The sequence below is a fragment of the Callorhinchus milii genome, unplaced genomic scaffold, assembly GCF_018977255.1.
Source record: "Callorhinchus milii isolate IMCB2004 unplaced genomic scaffold, IMCB_Cmil_1.0 Scaffold19, whole genome shotgun sequence".
Classification (NCBI taxonomy): Eukaryota; Metazoa; Chordata; class Chondrichthyes; order Chimaeriformes; family Callorhinchidae; genus Callorhinchus; species Callorhinchus milii.
Genome location: NW_024704760.1, coordinates 1,483,560 through 1,506,475, shown reverse-complemented (window position 1 = coordinate 1,506,475; position 22,916 = coordinate 1,483,560). Strand labels below are relative to the sequence as shown.

Here is a 22,916-nt window from a genome sequence, read left to right as displayed (position 1 = left end):
GACCAGTATCGATCCTATTCTCCACTTTGTATTTTCTTACCATTTTCCTGCAGTAACTCGGTCTGAAGGATGATGGGGTGCGAGGTCTCTGTCTGATAACCTGTTGATGCGGGGCGAAGTGTTACCCAAACGCAGGGCGTTGACTCACGTGACAAGAACACGTGCAACAGTACAATAATACACAGTATATTATCTCTCGCTTCGAAAGCGGCCGGAAATCAGGCCAGCGCAGCCCGAGGGCATGTTACAGACACAAGTCTCTCCGGCCGCGCTCTCTGGGTCTCTCTGACTGACGGGAGGGAGGGAGCAGTATCCTTGTGACATCACAGAGCAACCACACAGCGTGGCCCTCAGTGTGGGAACCCGGTCAACAGCCGACCGGTCAATATGCTGAACGGCCCCGTTTCTGTGCTGTAACATTCGATCATAATCCGCCCCCCCCCTCTTTTTTGGGCAGCCCGTTCGTTGCCTGCCTTTAATTCACGAGTGGAAGGGAGTAATGGATGTGGGGAAGGGGGTGGTGGGGGGGGGGGGGTGTTGGGGTGGTTTACAAGTCGGTTAGCTGAACTGGCAGAATACAGACCGCTTTCCCCTTATAAAGATCCTGAAAGTTTAAAAAAGAGAATAGAATATAGAAATAGAATTTTAAAGCTCCCTGACTGTCCGGGGCCTTGGGACGTCCTCCCTACGCGACGTGCGCTACACAAATGTCATTTATTGTTCTTGTCATTGCTGCTGTAAATTAATCTTTGAGCTCACTCTCGTTTGTTCGGGGACTTGCTGCGTCCAGAATAGATGCCGGGTTTTTCCCCTCTTCAGAAGAAATAGTGATGACTCTTGTAATAATAATCACGCTATGACACAGTTCAATGAATAAGCTGCTACCGAAATGCAAATATCTTTTTATTGTAAGTAGAATTTTCTGTATGAAATAATATAGATGATTGACCGATTAATGAGTGTCCTTCCGATCCACGTGTTCGAGGGTAGTGTTAACTCTGCTGTAAAAGCTCCATACACTCCCTCCAGGCACACTCTTCAATGCAAAAGCCTCAAGTGTTTTATTTTACAATAAACTGCTACCAAAATCTACTTGCGTTCTTCATTTAAATCACTTCGAATTTTCTCTGGAACTGCGGTCACGGTGTGATCATTGAGGCACAGGTCAAGTGTCTGCGATAAGTCGTGTCTCATGGCACACTTTGTGAATTCCGTGCGTGCGTGTGGTGGGAGGGCTCAGTTTACCACCTTGGAAAGACGGCACAGCACCTCCGGCCATAGAATAACACATCGTTAATCAATAACGAGTAACTCAGCATGGAGTTCATCTATAGCACTTACAGCAATGATAATCCTCACCGCGCCTTTATCGCACGGTTGAGACGCCTCAAAGCGCTTCACGGAATACGCCGCAAAGTGAACGGACCCCGTCATTTGTGCGCAGCAGCGTCCGTCCCTCCCACTGACGGTCGTGGATTGAGTATCCACTTCTTTTTAATTATGTAATTAAGTTGGGGGTGGGGGGGGTGGGGGGGGGAAGCAATTGCAGCAACCAATAGCCCGAGGGGTGATGGTTGGTCCCAGGGAGGGTGGAGAGGCGCCCCCTGGAGTTGGACTTGGGCAATGATCTGCAACAGCAGCCCAAGGCTGTCATGAGCCTTGGCTCCTCCTAAGCTTGTGTGATGATGCAGTTTTGTCAGGATCTGGAGGGTGGGTGGGTGGATGGTTGGGTATGTGTGTGTGTGGGGGGTGTGTGTGAGCTGCTGATAGACTTATTACTTATTTATTAGCCCCTTTCCTGCAGTTGGGTTGACCACAGCTGATTCCTACCTGCTTTGGGGGTTGGAAAAGAGCCCTTTAAAGCATGTCCTGAGCTGTCTGGTGTGTTGCCTCCTCCCACCTCCTCTGTAGTTGTTGCAGAGTGTGGGAGATATTGCAGCACTTTCTCTCCTCTCTCTCTGATGAGATTTCCCTCTGTTTGCCTCTTGTTAGCATGGCTGTTCCTGGCAGGACTTACTGCTACAAGGTAGTGCTCCTGGGAGAAGGCTGTGTGGGTAAAACCTCCCTCCTGCTCAGGTACTGCGAGAATAAATATAACGAGAAGCACATCACTACTTTACAGGTGAGTGTGGAGGGGCAGAGGGAGGGAGGGAGGGAGGGGGTGAGAGGGAGGGATGGAAGGAGAGAAGGAGGGGGAGGATGAAGGGAAGGGGTAAGAGAGATGATGATGATGTTGGGGAGGGATTAATTTGGAGGCAGAACACAGGACAAACTGACTCTGTTCCCACATCTATTTCGCAGTCAGGTCACAATGGTGCAGTTCTGCCTTGAGGAGTCAATAACTGATCAATAACCAATCGATTACCTTGTGATAACCTGCCCGCTTTTCAGCACAGGAAACGTCATCGTCTTTAAGAAGATTAAACATAATTTTCCAGAAAATCATTGTCCTTCCTCTCTGAAGGTTGAGGATTGAAGCGCTTTGAGACGTTTCGGAGACGCGATAAGGCGCTACATCCCAATGCAACGATTGTTATTTTAATTATTATAAGACTGATTGGAGCGCATGACCTGCCTGGCATCGGAGTAATGTAATTTAGTGATGCTTATGTCAGAGTTGTTTTAAATGTTTCTTAATTAGACTTGGCGCTGTGTAGCCCAGGAATTAGTGTTTTTTTTTGGTCAGCCGGAAACCCATCACCATACTTAAAGAGTATCCAAAACCTAATTAATTGGGTGAGTTTACAGTTTCAGATCTGCTATCGGATTGTTTCCTATTTTCCTTTGCTTTGGAGAGGGGGGGAAGGGAGAGAAGGGAACTGCAGAAACACATGAGTAGCTGTTAAGGCTGTTCAATCTACAACTAGACACTGGGGTGGGGGGGGGGGGGGAGTCTGCAATTTCATGGAAGGGTTCATCCGAAATTTAACAGCTGATCAAATGGAGTCTTGAAGTTTAGTGAGTATAGCGCTCATCTCGCAAACGAGAGGACCTGGGTTTGATTCCCGGCCAGGGTAAAACATTGGGCAAGTTTCCTTACTCCACACGCTTCTGTTTACCTAGCAGTAAGTAGGAATCCGTTTGTCAGCCAATTGGCGGATCGCTTTCCCCATAATCCCTTCAAAAAAATTATATAATCATTTGGTCACTCAATCCCCGACTGTTTGTGTGACACGGGCTGCGAGCAATTGGTTACCGCCTTTCACCCACAAAATTTTTGAGAATTGGATATGTTGTTCAGCGTGTTTTTGAGACTTTTGCCCCATATGAAATGTAAATTCCCCACCAAATGAATAATGCAGGGAGCCACAGGAATGTACTGGACGCCTTACTGGTTGCTATTAGATTTACCGTCTGCCCGCAGGGCGCTGGCTCTCTTTGGGACTCGCTGTTTCCAATGTCTGACTTTATGTACAGGACAAACAATGGGAGAGTGAAGCCAAGGTGGAACTCACACCGAGCACGAGAGGAAATCTCTTAAATCACGAATCTGGCGCACTTTGGTTTCAATTAGTTGTGGGCTTGATCCCGTTTCAGTGAAGGATTTCAGGCTTTGTTTTCGCTTTGTTTGTGGGTGGTCTGTAGTTTGGGATTGAACTTTCTGCCGGATCAGCGTGAGTGCTGCGAAATGGAATTTGCACAGAGCAACACCCTGCGAACAGTCATGAAGCAAATGATTCCCATTATTATCAGAGGGATTGTCAGCCAGGACACCAGTGGTGGGCGGGTGGGGAGAGGGGGGAGAGAGAGAAACGCCTCTCTTTTTCAACGGTGCCACCGTAGGATCTTTAACATCCACTTGGGTTTAATGTGTGTCGTGTGGCTGAAGAGAATGGAGTTGCTTGCTGGCGATGTCTTTTTATTTCCCCTCCACTATTTTGGTGCACGCTGTTCAAATCTATTATAAACCAAAGGCGGAACTGAGTGCTTTGCAAACTGAATTCTGGCCCCAGCATTTAGGGAAGTTGGCAGCCCAGCACCTCTTCTGCATTATTTAACCGCAAATCTTTTCTTCCCCCCCCGCCCTCAATTTTCAGGCGTCTTTCTTGACCAAAAGACTGAATATCAGTGGAAAGCGAGTCAATCTTGCAATATGGGTAAGTACCTAATACCAACTTGCATTCAGCGTTCAGCGCTTTTCACGTGGGGTAACGTCCCGGAGTGCTTGACAATGACAGTCTGACAACGAGCCGGGGGAGAGTGTGGGGGGAGGTGACCATAAGCACCACCATAAAGGAAGGTCTTTAGGCAGGATTTGAAGGGAGGGAGGGTCAAGGTAGAGAGAGCCTAATTGGTAGTCTTCCTCTACTTTTCCCAAGAAGTACGAACTCCGTTTCCTGATAGGAATTTGCAGTTGTCTTTGCTTATTTCCCCGGAATTGAATACCTTTCTTATTCTCTTATATAGGACACCGCTGGTCAGGAACGCTTCCACGCCTTGGGGCCCATTTACTACAGGGACTCCAATGGGGCCATATTAGTCTATGACATCACTGATGAGGACTCCTTCCAGAAGGTGAGATCTAATGAGGGGAAAATCTTCTCCGCTGTCCAGGCCAGCAATCCTCCAGATAAATCTGTCATCACTTCATGGCTGCTAGGAGTATATCTTGTGTTGGTAGTATTTCTGTTTTTAGTTAGCCAAATGTCTGTCACATACACACAAATCCATCACCATGCCTGAGAGTCTTGAAACAAGACAGTTCTATGTACGCCTGGTTTCCGATCAGATTGTGAATATCCCAACTTCTTCAAATCTTGCAGGTGAAGAACTGGGTAAAGGAGTTAAGGAAGATGTTGGGGAGTGAGATCTGTCTATGTATTGTAGGTACGTGTCTTGGTATTGGCTTATTCTGGTTTCTTCCCATGTTTAGGGGGTGGGGGAAGGTTGTCGCGTTTAAAATTGTATCGTACCTATCCGATAGCATGAGTGTGTCCAATAATGTTCACCTCTTTTTCCCCTATCAATGTTGCAGGGGAAATTTGCCAGGTTAAGTTCTGTGCTCTGTTTTGTACAATGCTATGCGTTGTCTCCATTTATGCAAGTTATAAACTGTTGTGGGTTTTCTAGTAATGCCCGGGACGTGGACGCCACCTCTTTGATTGTTTGTTTGTTTGTGTCGACATTTCAGGAAACAAAACTGACCTGGAGAAGAACCGGACTGTGTCCGTTGAAGAAGCCGAAGTGTATGTATCCCGAGTGGAATATTTGATCAGAAAAATATCTGCCAGACTTTCTACATTATATGTGTCCCACATAGTCTCCAACTTAGAGGACAGGCTATTGTCCCCCCCCCCAACCGCCCAATTCTCCATTGTTGCTGTCATTTCAGTTAGCAATGTTGAGATGGGAACTTGACGTGTGAAGATTGGTGGCAGCGAATGCTCACTGAATGTTCTCACTGGGTGTCTGACTTGATATTGTTTCCCTCCAGGTACGCTGAGTCTGTTGGAGCAAAGCACTTCCACACCTCAGCCAAGCTAAACCAAGGCATTGAGGAACTATTCCTTGACCTCTGTAAAAGTAAGTGACCGAGACTCCAATCTGGCTGTATCCCATGTTATCTGTCTGGCTCGGTTGTTAGCGTTCTCACCGCTGGTTCAGAAGGTTTGTAGGTTCAAGCTCCATGTTGGGATTTGAGCTCAGTCTAGGATGCCATTATACTGCGGTGGTGGGGTAGTGTTGCATTGTCGGAGGTGCCATCCTTGTGAGATGAAACTGAGCTCCTATTAACCTGATCATGGCATGACTGAGGGATATTTCTCCCAGTGAACTGACCAACAATCCTACAGATAAAATTGGTCATTCACTTCATGGCCATTTGTCTGGCCTCAATGTGTGCATAATGGCTGCCGGGTTGTAGCCTCAAAAAGTTCCTACATTTAGTGGCAGCAATTAAGAGTAAAGCCCCGTGAGATATTTCAATGTGAGAAGGTGCTATAAGAATTACAGGTATTTAGAATTCTGATACAAAACCATTCTTAAATCCTCTTTCTCTTCCAGAGATGCTGGCCGTTTCCCAGGCGGAGGAAGCAGCACGCGGGACTGATCCCAGCCGGGTCGGGAATGCCCGACGTGGGATCCAGATCATTGATGATGAAGAGCCACAACCGCTGAGCAATGCCGGGTGCTGTCCCCCCTCCTCTTAAGACTGAACTATCACAAAGCCCAGTGTCAACGCGGCAAACGAGAGATTGCATCGACGGAGTATAGACTCAACGAGACCGTTGACGCAAATCCACATAGTGGACAGACCATCCGAATACAATCCCGATGCTTGTGATGATTTGGGGTGAAACCGAGGATCTTGTGCTATTTGGATTGAAAATTCTTATTTATTTAAATACAGATAAATGTTTAAAAAAAAAAGAAACTTCTGCAGACACCAAAGAACAACAGTGTTGGTTGCTCTTGTGGGGACTGGATTAAACTGCAGACAAGTTTTTCGGATGCTCAGGTAAAGTAGGATTGGGTCTTGAAAAGGCTTGGGCAGCATTGCTCAAAAAGGGTGAAGGCATAATCTTGTCTTCTCAAATTACCGTTGCTGAAAGCCCGGGGTACAAATGATCTACACGGCCCAGATGGAGGGCACAGTATGCTGGCAATTGTTCTTGAGAAAGATTGAGGTGCCTGAAATCATCCTGCATGCATAGGATGCTTCCGATTGAAAGTAACCACGGAGGCACATATTGATGTATAAATCCTACTTCTCTTTGTCCGGTCCCCCACCCCTCAATTTGTTCCAGACCGATTGAGGCAGGCCATACTTGCGATGTACATTTTCCTCCTATTTAAGAGTTTCCATTCCTTGGTTGTTCCTCGACTGCTCAACTGGGTCTTGGAATACGCACCGTTAATGCACCAGTGTCACTTTAGTTTCCTGTGCACTTTTTCCTTGATGCGCTTCTGGGAGTGAAGATGGTTGGAATGGTGACAACTCCAGGCACGGTGTATTGAGTCCGTGCTGAGAGTGTCTTTGTATTGTTGGAGGAGGCTACTTGCCATTAAATGGATCGGCTGTTAGTTTAGCATTACCAGTGGGTCATGGTGGTAGTTTTATTGAAGCTATTCCTGTTGTTAAGTATTGCCAGGTCCCTTGTATTCTGGATTGAGGACTAACTTCTCATAGCTCTCTAATATTAGTCAGTTATTGAATCTCTTAAAACATTGGCTTTTACATACGTGGGGGGGGAAACTGTATGAGTTCATATTGCAGTGATTTCCTGCTAATCTTAGGCTACATCTGTGGGATTATAGCTTCCTTTTTTAAGAAATGTTCCAACCACATTTTTGATGCATTACAAAAGCCAAGGCTTGGCTTTATTAGCAGTTGACGTTGTGTGCACTTTGCATTCTTGCAGAAACCCAGCCGAATATGCCCGGTGGGTCAGTGATTGAGAGAAACAGCTGGATATGTCATCTGCTCAGATAGTTATGAGTGAGACCGCAGTGAGTGAGGTCCTGTTCCTAAAAATAAATAATCAACTCAGCCAAGCCAGCCAGAGTAAGTGAATTTAATTTGAAACCAGAACCTCACCAGCGTGTGGGTCAAAAATAGTTGGTAAAGCTTGGGAACTTTTGTCTATTCATCCATTTAGTTTCCGTTTTGAAATGAAAGTTTAGCTGGCACGTTCAAGGTGGTGCTCGAGTCTAATAAGCATTTCAGTTCCTGATGGAGAGGACCTTACGGGAGGACAGAGTTGCTGTTCTGTACATTTTTGGATGTGGATAGCTTTCTGTACTCTTGACATATTTTTGCTGCTTAACTGCAAGATAAAGCCACCTGTTATTTCCAGCCTAAAGGGGAACTTCAGTTGGCTACACTTTTGCTGCATTGTGGTAGTGGGTTTATAGTGTTAGCAATATTATTTTTCAGTTCAAAGCTGTTTATAGCCACACAAAGCATAAGATCTGATTTCCCCCCCCCCCCCCCCCCCTCTTTCTGGAGAACTTGTTTGAACACCTTCTGTAGCCTCCGAGAGCAAAATGAGCCTTGCCCATAGAAACGTGAAACTTGTGGCCACAGCAGGCACACGTACTGCCGTTCGAGTGAAAAGAGAGCGAGTTCAGACTGCCTGATATTGTACTAAATCCTCTGGTACCTGGCATCGTTTTAAACCCAGCCTTCTAATTAAATGGATGAATGTGAACTGTTAATTACACCTTTAGCAGATGTATAGCTGACATTCTTCACTGTCTTTTTAATGGTTCACCATTCCTTCCAGTGGAGGACAAAAACTTACTCAATCGGCCTTTTCCCTCCATACTTTTTTTACAGGAATGAGGCTCTACTATGCCTTACTAGCTGAAGGTAACGTGGGTCTGACATCTCATGGGCAAAGTAGCTTCCTCTCTCAATTGTAAAGATGTGATGTTGAATTGTCATACTTTATGCTGTGAACCGATTACTGAACTGCACTGTCTCCAACATGTAAACAGCCGCTGCGTTACATCACCAAAGCACCACCTCAACCCGGTGTATGCAAACAGCTTTAATAGGATAATAACAATGACGCGCTTTGGGATATTAAGCTGAAGTGTTGAGGTTGTAGCTACACCATATATTGCGCTTTAACCCAAGGTCCACAATTTTGAGTTGAAACTTATTCTGAGGCTGGCAATGTGACGCCCTAATCATCCACTTCAGGCTTCTGAACGTTCACTTCAGTTAAGAATGGATGACGAAATAGGCCATAATGGATGCCAAATAGACCTCCCTTAAAGCCAGTGAGACTTGCAAATGGCCTGTCATCAGCTGGAGCATTAACAAAAACGCTTTGCCTAATTGCCTGTTTATACTGAAGAAACACTACATAATACTCAGTAATTCATTTGAGTGTCAGTATCTTTAACAGGCTTGCATTGAAGAGTATTAAATAAATGAAAGCACATTGCCCCTGTGTGCACCTGCTTGTTATTTAATTCCTCTCATATCTGCCTATGGCATCACACAACCTTCTTGTGGAAAAATGTTGTACAGCAAATTGTACCTGGCAGATTCCTAGTAATGTAGAATCTACTCAACCTCAACACACATTGTAGAACAGGTAGTGGTATGGAATATTTACAAGGCAGCTGTGATCCCAGCTTATTCTGTAAATAAACTACATTAAATGACTAATTCTTAATATTTTCAAAACCTTTGGTGAGTTAAGTACAAAATGTTCCCATTTAAAATCTCCAAGGCGGGTTGGAGGTGAGGGGAGAGTTCTTGGCTGACAAGACTGTTTAATACTGGCTGTGGGAATGTGGGACACTTATTGCTATCCATTTGTTGCGAGAGGAATGAAGTGCAAGCTCTTGGTTTATGGAAAGTCAAACACTGGGAAGAAACACTGTTCTACGGGATCATTAACACTTGCCTGGTGTCAGCCTAGACCAGTGGTGGCCAACCTTTATGGTCGGCTAACAAACAATGTTGATTATTTCTCGATTTATGCCATCAATCAATCAAGAAAAAAAACTGGAAACACTACTGATTGACCACGCATTTACCTCGACGTGCAAATGTTCGGCAGGGGCAACTTCCGGCCTCCATGTCGTAGGTTGACTATTATTGTCCTAGACTGAGCTTCCAACATAGGGCTTGAACTCAAACCTTCTCACCTAGTGTTGAGCAGTAACAGCTACTGTAAATGCAAAACCCATCTCATGTGAAACTCGGGTAACGTACCCCAGTACAGACAACCAGAATTATAAATAGTATTCAAAATACTAAAATGAAAAGGTTTTATTAGCTGGACCACATCCACTGTACTTTTCTTCTACAGCTAAATTCATACAGATTCATGCTTACAAACCAATGGTGTATATAAAAAATTATAAATTTGTAACCTATATACAAAAACAAGTTGCACTCATTTCAATATTTAATCTGCATGACCATCTGATGTCTGCAACAATTAAAATGTTTTACCTGATATGCAAAGCCCTTAAAACTGAGTTTCAGTATTTCTCAGTCACTGTATAATGTTAACTTAACAATTGCTATAAAAGGCAATATCTGGCTACCTTTTTTTTCGGTGCATGTTTGGCAGAATTGGATTGGGAATCCAAACACACTTGCGCTTTTGTTTGGGCAATTGACTGATGAAAAATAAAGTGTTTTCCCCCTCTGCATCCAGCAGAAGCACCAGGGCATTTGCACGTATAAGACTAAGGTAAAGCTCCCTCCACTCTGCCCCTCACAATGACCCTTACGAACAAATTCATAAGAACATTCCAATACCAGTCCTATGTGCAATGGATAACTGAACTAGAAGCTAGATCTTTTACTTAGAGCCCCGGTAATCACAATGCAAGACTTTCATGTCATCAGTAGGAGCTGGATTTGAAATCTAGACACGAGTGAAAAATGGTGTCTCTGATACCAGACCAACAAGCTTTACTGTAATGAGCAAACAATTTCCCCTTTCTGGCTGGGCTGAATATGAAACCAGATACCAGCTGTACGAGAAGAATCTTCTAATACTGCACTTTCAGGTCTTATACAAACAAAGGTGGATGGATGCAGTTATCTGTTGGGACAACCAGCTCAAAGTGGAGCCGAGTTTTCCTTTCTTGTCTCAGTCTACAATAAAGGATATTACTAACATGCTTGGATCACTTCAGTTCCACCAAAGAGTAGGGACTTTCAAATCAATGCATGGGCTAGACCTGAACACACGTCCTAGAGGTGAAAGGCCAAAAAAGACAAAAGCTTGATCTGAGTAAAATCAAACTTCCACGTCCCTCTTGTCCAGGCCCTTCAGATGAAAAAGGGTTTTAACTTAAAATGGATTACATCAAAAATTAAACAAAAAGGAAGCCAAATATTGCTTTTTAAATGAGACAGTATCCCCTTTTGTTGTTTTACTTCAGAGATATTGAGATTGAGATACTGTCAAAATAAAAAAAATCCAACTGTCTGTATTGGTGAAGGTACAATTCACATGAAAAAGGCCCTTTTAATGTCAGAAGTCTCCAACGTGCAAATGGCCACTATAAAAACAGTAATTGCCTTCAATTGAATATAGCACAGGCAATCACTTTTCAGATAAGAAAATCATTTCTCTTCCCCTTCCCCCCCAGTGAAACAATTGATATATTGTATCTTGGGGGGAAAAAAACTAATTACTTTGCACAAGAAAAGCAAAAAAAAGGTTTGAATTTGCTTGCGATATTTCTGAGCAAATTTAATTCACTGAACTGCAACCAATTTAGCAGATGTTTTTTTTGAAAAAAAACTCAGGATATCAGCCAAAATGGTTCAGTCATCCCTCGGATGCCTGCTATATTTTAGCTTAATTTTTGCATCACGGGTACAGACTAAACACAGCCCCCCCCTCTCAAAAAAAACCCCCATTAACAGCACTTACACATCATTTTTGTTAACAAACCTTATGGAAAAATATGTAAATCGTGAAGTTTCATAATAACATACTGTAGGTCTCAGAAAAGCTCTTCTCTTGCCATTATAGTCCTATTAATCCCCCCCCCCCACCACAAAGTCTTTGATAAATTAAATATACCTACAGGACACTAACTCTTTCTGACATCCAACATCTTTCTGTAAGTGGATGAATTATGCAGAATTTTTTTCCCAAAATACTGCAGACTATGTCCTATTATCACCATCAGCACCACTGAGAATCCGTCTTTAATTTGAACATTTTTCAGACTATAAACAAGGTCCTTCTTTCAAGAGACAATGCACCCCCCCTCCCCCCTCCCCCTATTTGATACTCTGGTACTTTCAGGCTGAATTCTTGAGATTTGAAGCAGAAGGAAGATTTCTGAAGAAGATAAGGTTTCCTTGGAATCTTCCATCCTGTTTCGCGAGTGGAGGCCGGGATGCCAATGGTGCAACACTGGATCGGGGGAGAGACCGTCAATCTTGCTTGATGCTTACTTCAAAAGGCATGTGTAAGGCAAAGGTTTAGGCCACCCTGATCACCTGACCCACTATTTCTTCATTCTGTTGCTGGTGCTTCTGTCAAAGAGGAAAAGGGTGATGATTACTTGTGGTGGAATCGTTTTAACCTTCACCCAATCTAATTCCTGCTGGATAATGCATTTTGCCTGCAAAATACAGTCAATTCACTTAACCGTATATTCTGTGAAGCACTTTGAGACGTCTCGAAAACGTGATAAGACGCTACATCAAATGTAAGGATTATTATTATTGCTAACAGTGTCGATATTAAATTGGTGAAAACATGGGCAGATCAAAATCTCAAATTCTACATAGATTTGCCATCTTATATTGAATACCTAGCTCACAGTACAGTCTACTGACAGGGGTAAAAAAAATGTTCCAACGTGAAGAACCTACAATCATGGTGTGAACCTAGAGTTTTGTACAATTCCTGTATTGTGGAAATTACAGCAACTTTCTCCTTGGGGTTGTGTAACCTATGAACTGTAAGAGGAAACCTGCTGATAATGTTCCAGTTTCGTTTTTTGCAAAGCATTGAATTTAACAACAACAACAAATTACATTCATATAGCGCCTTTCACGTTGGGAGGACATCCCAAGGCGGTGGATCGACATCTCACTGAATAAACAGAACGCAATGTACTGCAGATGCTGGAAATCTGAAAACAAAAACAGAAGTCGCTGGGAACACTCAGCAGGTCAGGCAGCATCTATGGAGAAAGGAAAGTGAGTCAACATTTCGGGTCCACGACCCATCGTCAGAACTGGGGCACGTTGGGAAGGACCCAGCGACTTCTGTTTTTGTCATTGAATAAATATCTGCAACTAACCAGCTTCATTTGATACGATGATAAACAGTAGCCCCATTCATTAACAGATAAAATCAACTCAAGTAAACGCACAAAGGTGAAAAATTTAAGATGGCTGCCCTGTTGCAAATGTTATCTTGGCTGAAAAGTAGGGAGGTGAACATTTTAGAATACTTTGAGGCAGGGTGATGTACTTGGTGGCCATTGCTCTGAAAATGTAACAGAATAATACTGTACCTTTTTTATTTTTCTCTCGCCTACCCAGAAATCTTATTCAGGCTGTTGAATACAAATATACAAATAAATACAAACAGAAATCATAGCTGATAATCCTCAAGGCTGGTTTTCAAACATACATTTCAGGGCTTTCTTAACTCACTTCACGAGAATGAAACTCAGCCTAGGGTGCTCCTTGCACAATCATAAATCTTTAAAAAAGGGCTCAATTTTCATCTTTTTCTTAACTGTATATATTTGAGCGCGGGAGATGACAGACACACACACACACACATAATACCTCTCATCTTGTGGGACAAAATGACAACTATGGCTGGCCCTTGCATAAATGCATGATATTTACATACTTTAACGTCACTTATTTCACACACATCAGTTCGCTGTCTGATAAAATAGTCTGTGTTATAGAAGTTAGAATCGTGTGAGACTACAGGAGCAAGGAACCTCCTACAGTTTGATGTTGTGCTGATCTTTTACTCATTTTAACTATTTAGAGAGAACATGAAATGGAGGAAGTAACAACATTGGCCCTTTTAATAAAAAAAATGTAAATATTTGAAAACCTTGTTCCCTGTTCTATTTTTTAACATTCTATTTTTTAAAGAGGTCAAGGCTTGGAGGACTTTACTACGTTTTGCTTTCAAAATAAAGAAATAAAAGTTTCCTTTAACAAAAGAAAATAGCATAATCCATGTTGACTTTACAATAGGAGAAAAGAAACTTGGGAGAAGTTAACTCAGTTTGTAAACTCAATCTTGAGGCTCTGCTTTAAACTATTTGTAGGCAGGAAAACAGAACTCACAATATTCTCGTCACCCTCCTTAGGAGAAAAGAAACGACCACCTTCTCCACGCTTTCGCTGCATCGCGTGACGATGACGCGATTCATGGAGGTATTTCTGCAAAAAGAAAAAAAAGTTGTTGACAAGCGCCGGGAGAACAAATGATGCTTTGACAGGAAGCTTGATGCTATATCAAATGCAAAGAGGCATATCATTCTGTTAATTACTACCAGAGAAATTAGATGACTGACAATGCAAGGTCTTTCTAACACACAATTCAAGTAAGGCTAAAGTACACAATGTCTTAAATTAGCATCTTTATATGTAATGAAAGATTTAGTCATTACCCCACTTACCCTCCTCTCTTTTGGAATTCTACCCTCTGCTTCTAGTTTGGCTCGTGCCTGTCTCCTCTTTAGTATTCGATGATACTGTTTGGCATTTACATATAAGGGTTCCTCCTCTAGCAGCTCTGCACCTGGCAAAGGGATTCTTTGCATCGCTGGAACAGTACTAGTACCGGGTACCATCTACACAGATCATATTTATAAAGAGAAGGATAAGGTTTAGAATGAATACAGTCAAGGGTGTAATGAGAGCTTGCTCTACTCTATATACCTCTATGGTGCAAATTCCTCCCCAGAGCCTTGACTAGTGAATCCCCTTCAAGTTCATAGCATATCTGCATCATCTTTGGGACAAGTCAGTGTTGTACTATGTTACAAGAATTGATGATGGTTTATCATTTATCATTCCATAAGATTATCCCTTTCATTTAAAAAATAACCCTTTTAAATTTAAAACAATTATTTACAATACTTCTTGCATTTGATAGAACGTTGAAAGGTCTCAAAAGGCCGTAAATTGCTGTCAAGTGCAGCGACCATGCATTTGTAGGCAAATGTTCATAAACAGCAAGGAATTCAATGACCAATTTATTGCGACGACTGCCGACCAGGACATTGGGAAAAACTTTCTCTTTTCGAATAGTGTCAGGGAACCTGAATAGGCTAATGGAGTGATGTATTAAAGTCTCTCCCAAAAGAGGACACCTCCAACAACTAAGTGCTCCCCCATCGTTGCACTGTAGCATCAGCCTAGATTGCAAGTTGAAAGTCTTGTCAATGGGGAGTTTAATCCACAACCTTCCGATCTTAAGGTAAGGTGTGATATCAATTGGGCCAAGTCATCATATTTGATTTGAGTAATAAACGTGGTTTAGTTGAACATATTCATCATATTGGTTTTCTAAATTCAGCTTACCATTACCATGCCACCTGCATTGACCATGCTTCCCGTGACAGGTAGCGTTACTGTAACAGTGCCCTGGCTGCTATTTGTGGTGCTTGTGCTGGCTCCTGTCTGGACAATCTGGGCTCCAGCAAGGCTGGCAGCGGGAATGGTGATCATGCCTGAAACAGGGACTGCAACTTTAGCACATAACACAGAGAGGCGAGACAAGACGATGAGGAAATGAGCGAGAGAGAGAGAGCACAGCAAGAAAGATGTACAGTGAGAAGAAAACAAAGAAAAATGAAAGGAACAAAATTAATCCCTCACTTTGAGAAATGTTAAACAGCGTTTTTTTGAACAAAAAAAGTCACATTGCTTGATAGCTTTAGAAGTAGGGCTTATTTTAGATCATTCAAATAATTGAATAAAATCAATTTCAAATTAAAATAATTCCAACTTCTAAACACTTAGAAATTTTGCTCACATTTCAGTGGTTACGCACTATAAATACAAGTTGTTGTTGTGTATGTGGTGTGTGCTAATAGAAAATATGGGGCATACATGATAAATATGAATCTTGCAATCATTTTGGCAATTAATATTTTTATTTAAATATAATAATTAATGTAATCATTCACACATACAAACTCAGCAGAAAACAGGGACTATCTGTTTACCCACATGGTTCATGGAAACAAATGGGAAAACTTGTTAACTGAGGCTTCGAGGATGCTTCCCTAATTGCCTGGCTCAAAATCAACATTGGAAGAGATCAGAGAACAAGCCACCTTGTGACATGTTTTTGACAAACTGCAAAATTCTGATTTTGCATTTGAAGTTGGAAGATGTCCCAACCAGTGACTTAAAACCTTGGTAGCACACAGTGCCTTCATTTAGACAGGTGACTTTGCCATGTTTTGGATTTCAGACTATAAAGCTTATTTTAAACACACAGCAAATTTCAGTTTACGTGCGAAAAACAAATAAGGCAGCCCGAGTATTCAACGTTCTAACCATTGTTAAAGGCAATTTTGGGGCAGTGTACTGTTTTGCTTTTTTTTAATATAAAAAGTAAATCTTTTAACAGTAAAATCCCAAATCAATAAGTCTTAACAGGTATTTTACCATTTTTAACAATACAAAGTGGCAGTATTGCCTTAGTGGTTACCTTGTTGGAGTATGGTGCCATCCGCATTGACTGGCTGGTACACAATTGTCTGCCCCTCCGCAGTCTGTGCTACCTGCTGACCTTGTACGATTTGCTGTTGACCCTGTTAGGATTGAGAAAATTAAACATTCATATTTACAAGTCAACAGCAGCACAACTGCTAAGCATTGAGCGTATGACAGTATCCAATGTGGCCTGGGAAATAATAATAATCCTTAATAATTCTTGCATTTGATGTAGCGCCTTATCATGTCTCTGAAACATCTCAAAGCACTTCACAGAATACACTGTAAAGTGAATTGACAGTATATTTTGTGAGCGAAACGCCAATTGCGCGCAGCAGTGTCCCACAGTCTTGGATTGAGTGACCCTAACCCATTTTTAAAAAAATATAGATTATCCCCGGAAACTTGTCCAACGTTTGTCCCTGCCTGGGAATCGAACCCAGGCCCTCTCGCTTGCGAGGCAAGTGCTCTAACCACTAAGCTACAGGAAATGAAGCATTCAAGAGAAATGTGTGCAGTTCAAGAGACAACATTCCCTGATTCTGTTAAGTGCTGTGTCTAACATCCTGGCCCAACAAACAAACGGCACAAAGCAAATGCGCCGATCGGATTGAGATTATAGTGTTGGTGTAATTTACCTGTGTCTGCCCAGCAGTTACAGCTGCCTGAGGTTGCTGTATAATAATCTGCTGTGCCTGACCCTGTGGATTTTGGACTTGAACAGCCTGTCCTGTTTGAAGCTGGATCTGGCCAGGCTGAACCAGCTGGATCTAAAACGCATTAAAATGACCAAACATAACAGAAGATTATATTAAGATGCAACAGACTGCACACAATTTGTAATGTACTGAAGATACTGCTTCATTTATTAATAGAATACATTATATACCCATCGTACTGACAAGAGAAGAAACAACCAATAACCACAAAATAGCAAAGCTTTTTTGTAAATAGCAAATGTCTTCAAATGACTGTAAAATTTAGCAAGAACATAAAAATATACACATTTATGGGAAACAAGTTGTTACAGATCTTTTTTCTAAATAATCACTGCAGAAAACATGTACCCAATCAAAATAATTGATGTAGGTTTTTTTATTTTATGATGTATAAAACTATAAGCATAATTAGCTGACCTGTTGTATGCCCTGCCCTCCAGAGACAGGGACCTGCATAATGGTCTGCCCTTGACCTGTAGGCACTGCTTGAACCATGATTGGTTGACCAGTGGAGGTGATAAGCTGACCGCCACTTACTTGCACCATTAAAGGCTGGCCCTGAATCAATTCACGATTAGGAAAGAAAGCACAAATGAATGCAGATCTTTGTGTGAGATTTGGAAATGCAGTACAATCTGAAAATCATTTTAGATGTACAATCAACAGAATAAAATCAATTATCTCTAGTGAATAATGTTGTTGATCCCTTCCCAAACAAGCTTCAAGTAGCTTTAACTAGACTGTTCGTGATTCAACTTTAAGCATTGAATTTTGTATTAAGACTGGAATCAAAGCATACACAGTATATTGGGGACAGAATGTTACTGTCTTATATAAAACGCATACTTATCAAACAAAGGTTTAAGATTCTGAATCCAGATTGTTGAATAATATATGGAGAAACAGAATACAGAGGCACTAGTAATGAAAAGGAAACTGCTTATGGAGAGCTTTACATTACTTAACCTGTGGACAAATAAATTCCACTACAATGTCACATCACTATTTATTTTCCCGGATCCAATGTAATCAGGTTTTAAATATGATGTGCATTTATTTTTGTCATGATCAGCTCAACATTGCGGAATGCATAAGCACTTGCTTAATATATGGTAAATTATTAATGAGGAATGTTTCACATTCATCCACAGAAGCCCCAGCAATTTGCTTGTCCAAGACAACTACAGCTACTACAACCGGAGAAGGAAGTACTTGTCCAGAACAGATATAGATCATTATGAAACCTAACATGTACAAATTTACTTCTCTTCATCTCATGAACCCTAATCAAATATATGTATCAAAACCATCTTGGATACTGCAAGAACATAGACTTCTATCATAATCTGTGGAAACACTATTTTGAGCAAACTGTGTCTGCCACAATTAGATGCAGTATTATTTCAGGCTCACCTAAAACATGCAGATTTTCCTCAGGGATCATTAATTATTTTAAGTAACTACATTTAGAAATTATTTCCACAACCATTAAAACAAACATTTATCTTTCAAATCATTTTTGAAGGAGTTCAAAATGAGAAGATTAAGTACCGTTTTTTTTTGGAAACTTATGATCAGTAACAAAAGTGGCTGCTACTTTCACTATATTACAAGTTTTGAATCAATGACTGTTTTTATAGGGACGCAAAACACAGGGTGATAGGATTTCATTTATAATAGATAAATGATTGCACAATTTACATTAAATACATAATGCAAATGATAATTTTCTTTCATTACAGCTAGCTTCCTCCGCCAAACCCAACGTACAACCCAACGTACTCCCTCGTACAAATTCACCAAATGGAAATTTTATTTGGTTGTGCATTTCATTCCTGTTTTGGGGCCTCACAAGCATTGATCAGCTGTTGCACATGCCTAAACAAAAAAAGCCTCTTCGCTTCAAGGTAACTCATTGTGCAAAACACTTTTTGAAATGTATTAACATATTAAAGCGCTTTAGAAATGCTTTCACGATAAACGTTTTAATGCAAGTTTATAAGCCCATTTGATCCATACCTGTTGTTGAATCTGTCCCTGAACCACTATCTGTTCAGTTGAATTTGTGTTATTTGCTGTGTATTGTTCCATTATTAATGCGAATTTGCAGATGGCTGTTCAAAGGGAGGATGGGGAAAACCTAATAAATACAAAGCACAGTCAGAGATGGATGTGAAATCCTAATTTAGTCTGTAAATCACACGCTTTACACCATGTTCTGAGGCTTCCATATAAACATATCAAGGCAGTTCCAGTCAGTCCAAAGGCAATAATTAGCATATAGATAAAACAAGCATGTGGACAGGTGATGAGTTGCATATGCAGTGTAAATACAAACAATATGCCAAACCAACAGTAGCTGAGCACGGTTAACTTAATACTTAATGAGATGTCAAAACATCAGAAATTGAGCAGTTAAACACAGAATTTTGCTCAGCATCTTTTTCCTCCATCTGCATATCCATTGAACACAAATCAATAAACAGGAATCGAAAAACTAAACCAGGGCAGAACAGATGGACTAAATTTTCATCTTTCATGTAGACTTACTTGATAACTTTAAACGTATCGATTCAAATTGTCAGCTTTAGACCTATAAAGCTTGAGATTTCTGAATCGATAAAGCCACCTCACAAATCACATCCACTAACTCACCCACAGAAAATAATTGACACTACTCTGTTCGAAACCTCAGAACACTCTTAACCCCCCACCTAAGGTAATTTTGGGGTACGACCGCCACCTACATAACGATTCCGCAGCTAACTAAATATATCTTTTTTGAAGGGGAAATAATTACAATTATGTGTAAACGCCACTCGTATCACAATGACAGCACCTCATTATCACAACACGTTATTTCGATCTTACGATTGGTATAAAATGCCTGAGCAAGATGAACTGGTTTGATACTGGTTTGATTTTAAAAATTGCAAACACCAGCGGAGATCAATCAAACTGAGATCTCGCCCTCGGAAAGAACATTTTTATCACAACACAGACAGAAGAACCAACCCGTGCAGTAAATTGTAATCCACGCGATCGGTTCGGTTTATATGACGGGAATTAAAATAAACCCCAAAAGCAGTGGTTTTTTTTGTTTCAAAAATGTCGACACCCGTGCTTTTTTTTTAATGGCCAACTGTAGTAATAATAATGCGTTTTCTTTTAATTGAACAGAAGCCCTTCTAACGAAGATGTTTACAGCAGCACCACACAAAGTCACCGTTACCGTGTGTGTGGGGATAAGGTGAGTTATAATAATAATCCTTGCATTTGATATAGCGCTTTTCACGTCGAGAGGACGTCCCAAAGCGCTTCACAGTAAAGTGAATTGACTGTATATTTGTGGGCGAACGCGGCAGCCAATTGCGCACAGCGATGTCCCACAAACAGTCGTGGATTGAAAATGACCAATTTATTATTGTTTTGGGGTTTTGGAGGGAATATTATTAGGCTCTGTGTGGAGTAAGGAAACCTGCCCAAGGTTTGGCCCTCACCTGCCGGGGATTGAACTCAGGTCTCTCGCTTTGCAAAGCGAGTGCTCCAACCACTGAGCCACAGGACTCCACAGTCGGGAGTTAAAGAGAAAACCTGAGACTGTAAATTACAAATGCTGCCGTATTATCGGGAGAATTAATACCTTACCCAGAAGCACATTACAAGAAAGTTACGTCCCTTGGCTTACAAACACCAATGGCAGAGGGAACCCCTCCCCCAACCCCCACACCCTCACAACCCGGAATCCCGCCCTCGTTTCAAAGACGGACCCACCAATAAGTTTTCACTCCCGGTCTCTTCTTTTTTTAAATAAAAAAAAACAAAAATCCCACGCGATTCATCGCAACAGAGGGATGATCCCCGCGTTGAAAATTGATCGGATCGATTTGCTGAAAAGGTGCTGAATCCTCCCCCCCCCCCCCTTCCCCCTTCCCTCTCACCTCAACGTCAGTTTGAAAAAAGAGAGGGGGGAGAAACTTGAGCGCTGAGGGGAGGTCGGGAGTGATCGCTGCCTCTTGGAAACAGTATATTTAGTGTGTGTGTGTGTGTGTGTGTGAGAGAGAGAGGAGTGTCTGTCTGTCTATCTGTGTGTGTGTGTGACTGGGGGGTGGTAGGAGTTACAGATCCTTTTAATATCAGAATTCCCAGCCCCCCCCCCCCCCCCCACACACACACACACACGCTGGGAGTCTCGAGTCTCCCCTTCCCATTTCAACGCTGGGAACCATCACAACGATGACCGTCCGAGCTCCTGTCACACCATTCCCTCCTTCCCTGCTCGCCCCCCGCCATTTCCACACACACACACACACACAATACAATACACACACACAAACCTGGCACCAACACCACTTGTACTCTTTAAGTTGAGGAGAAGGGGGGAAATTCCATTGCAATTTATTTTATATATATACACACACACACACACGTGTGTATATAATGTCTACATAGGGTTTTTGTTTTTTTTTAAAAAATCACATGTCTCTCTGCACACTCCGCTCCCCGCCATTTCGGCAAACACTTTGCCAGAGACGCCCCGCCAAAACCGGGCTCAAACCCCACTTTACACCGGAGTGAGGGAGCGAGGGAGTGAGGAGGGGAACCTTTCTGTGCCATTTATTATATATACACACACACACACACACATATATATATATATCACACACTTTTAATCACGCGGTTAGTTCCCTGTACACCTCGATCCCCGCCACACACACCCAAACCTGGCTCCAACCCCCCACTTTACACTGGAGTGAGTGAGTGAGTGAGTGAGGAGGAGGAGGGATGCATTCCTGAGCCATTTTATCATCATATAGATTTTATTACTATAGATTTATATATATTTTTTTAAAAAAAACTCCTCTGGTTGTTTCAGTTCAGATTACCCGCCCTACACCCACACACCCACCTCACTACACTCACACACACACACATATATCGCCTCAGCGCCAAACCGGCCGCCGGGCGCCATTTCCCGCCCAGGGGATCCGGGTCGCCCGCTCGCGCCTTCGCGCCGCCATGCGCGGACCGCGTAGACCCAGAGCAGGAGGGGGGGGGGACCCTCGGGAGGGCGAGGGCGTGTGCGCGCGGTGTGGCGGGTGAGGCGAGGCGAGGAAGGGAAGAAGGCGACGAGACGGACGGCCCAGGGCTGTCAATGGTGAGCGTCGACCTTTTTATTACTTCCCCTCAAGAGGAGCCGCCGCACGGCCGCTCTCCCCCCCTCAAGCCCCTCTCCCCTCACAAACGCCTCGCTATCCCCGGGCCCCGCTCCCCTCTCCCGCTCACTCCCCCCGGCCGCTGACCGGCTCCCCGCTCTCCGGCTGGCGGTAATTTGCCGGACTTACCCCGCGCTTTTGCCCCTCTTGATTGGCTCCGGTATTCAACACAATGGCCCGGCGGCGAATAGGAAGGCAGCAGCACAAGATGGCGACCAACGGGCGAGCGAGCAGCCTTCTCCTCGGCGAGGGCGGCCTCCGCGCATGCGCCAGCCCGCCGCCGCGCTGCTGCTGTGGGGGGGGAGGGGAAGCCGAGTGTGCGCAGGCGCGAGCTCCGGCGGGCAGGGTGCGCGCGCAGCGCCTTGGTGGCCCAGACTTGGCAACAGGTGGTGTCCCTCAGCTGTTTGGTGGGTCAGGTTGTGCCTTCAGCCCCCCCCCACCCCCCCCCCTCCTCCCTCCTCCCTCCCCTCCCCTCACCCTGACCGTCTCCCCCCTCCTCGCTCCCTCCCCTCCCCTCACCCTGACCATCTCCCCCCTCACCCTGACCGTCTCCCCCCTCCTCGCCCCCTCCCTCCCCTCACCCTGACCATCTCCCCCCTCCTCGCTCCCTCGCCTCCCCTCACCCTGACCGTCTCCCCCCTCCTCACTCTCTCGCCTCCCCTCACCCTGACCATCTCCCCCCTCCTCGCTCCCTCGCCTCCACTCACCCTGACCATCTCCCCCCTCCTCGCCCCCTCCCTCCCCTCACCCTGACCATCTCCCCCCTCACCCTGACCGTCTCCCCCCCTCCTCGCTCCCTCGCCTCCCCTCACCCTGACCGTCTCCCCCCCT

General features: G+C 43.4%; 2 protein-coding genes across 3 annotated transcripts; one reads left to right on the top strand and one right to left on the bottom strand.

The window, feature by feature from the left end:
- Positions 1–1,666: 1,666 nt before the first annotated feature.
- Positions 1,667–7,927, top strand: LOC103182442 (ras-related protein Rab-21). 2 transcript variants are annotated; one of them, XM_007899464.2, is made up of 8 exons: positions 1,667–1,710; positions 1,993–2,122; positions 4,038–4,097; positions 4,408–4,515; positions 4,764–4,827; positions 5,132–5,186; positions 5,435–5,523; positions 6,004–7,927. In XM_007899464.2, exons 2-8 carry the CDS (start codon positions 1,994–1,996, stop codon positions 6,147–6,149), a joined length of 651 nt encoding a protein of 216 aa, XP_007897655.1. In that variant the 5' UTR covers positions 1,667–1,710; position 1,993; the 3' UTR covers positions 6,150–7,927. The 2 variants fall into 2 exon arrangements, with proteins under 2 accessions (XP_007897655.1, XP_007897654.1); XM_007899463.2 differs by lacking the exon at positions 1,667–1,710 and adding an exon at positions 1,712–1,730.
- A 5,044-nt stretch (positions 7,928–12,971) lies between these two features.
- On the bottom strand, positions 12,972–22,333 carry LOC103182441 (nuclear transcription factor Y subunit alpha). The gene is made up of 9 exons (XM_007899461.2): positions 22,215–22,333; positions 18,889–19,009; positions 17,287–17,427; positions 16,789–16,920; positions 16,146–16,248; positions 15,008–15,156; positions 14,101–14,274; positions 13,766–13,861; positions 12,972–13,005 (listed from the first exon to the last, which is right to left on the bottom strand). The coding sequence occupies exons 2-9, from the start codon at positions 18,958–18,960 to the stop codon at positions 12,997–12,999; spliced, it is 876 nt and encodes a 291-aa protein (XP_007897652.1). The 5' UTR covers positions 18,961–19,009; positions 22,215–22,333; the 3' UTR covers positions 12,972–12,996.
- Positions 22,334–22,916: the final 583 nt, after the last annotated feature.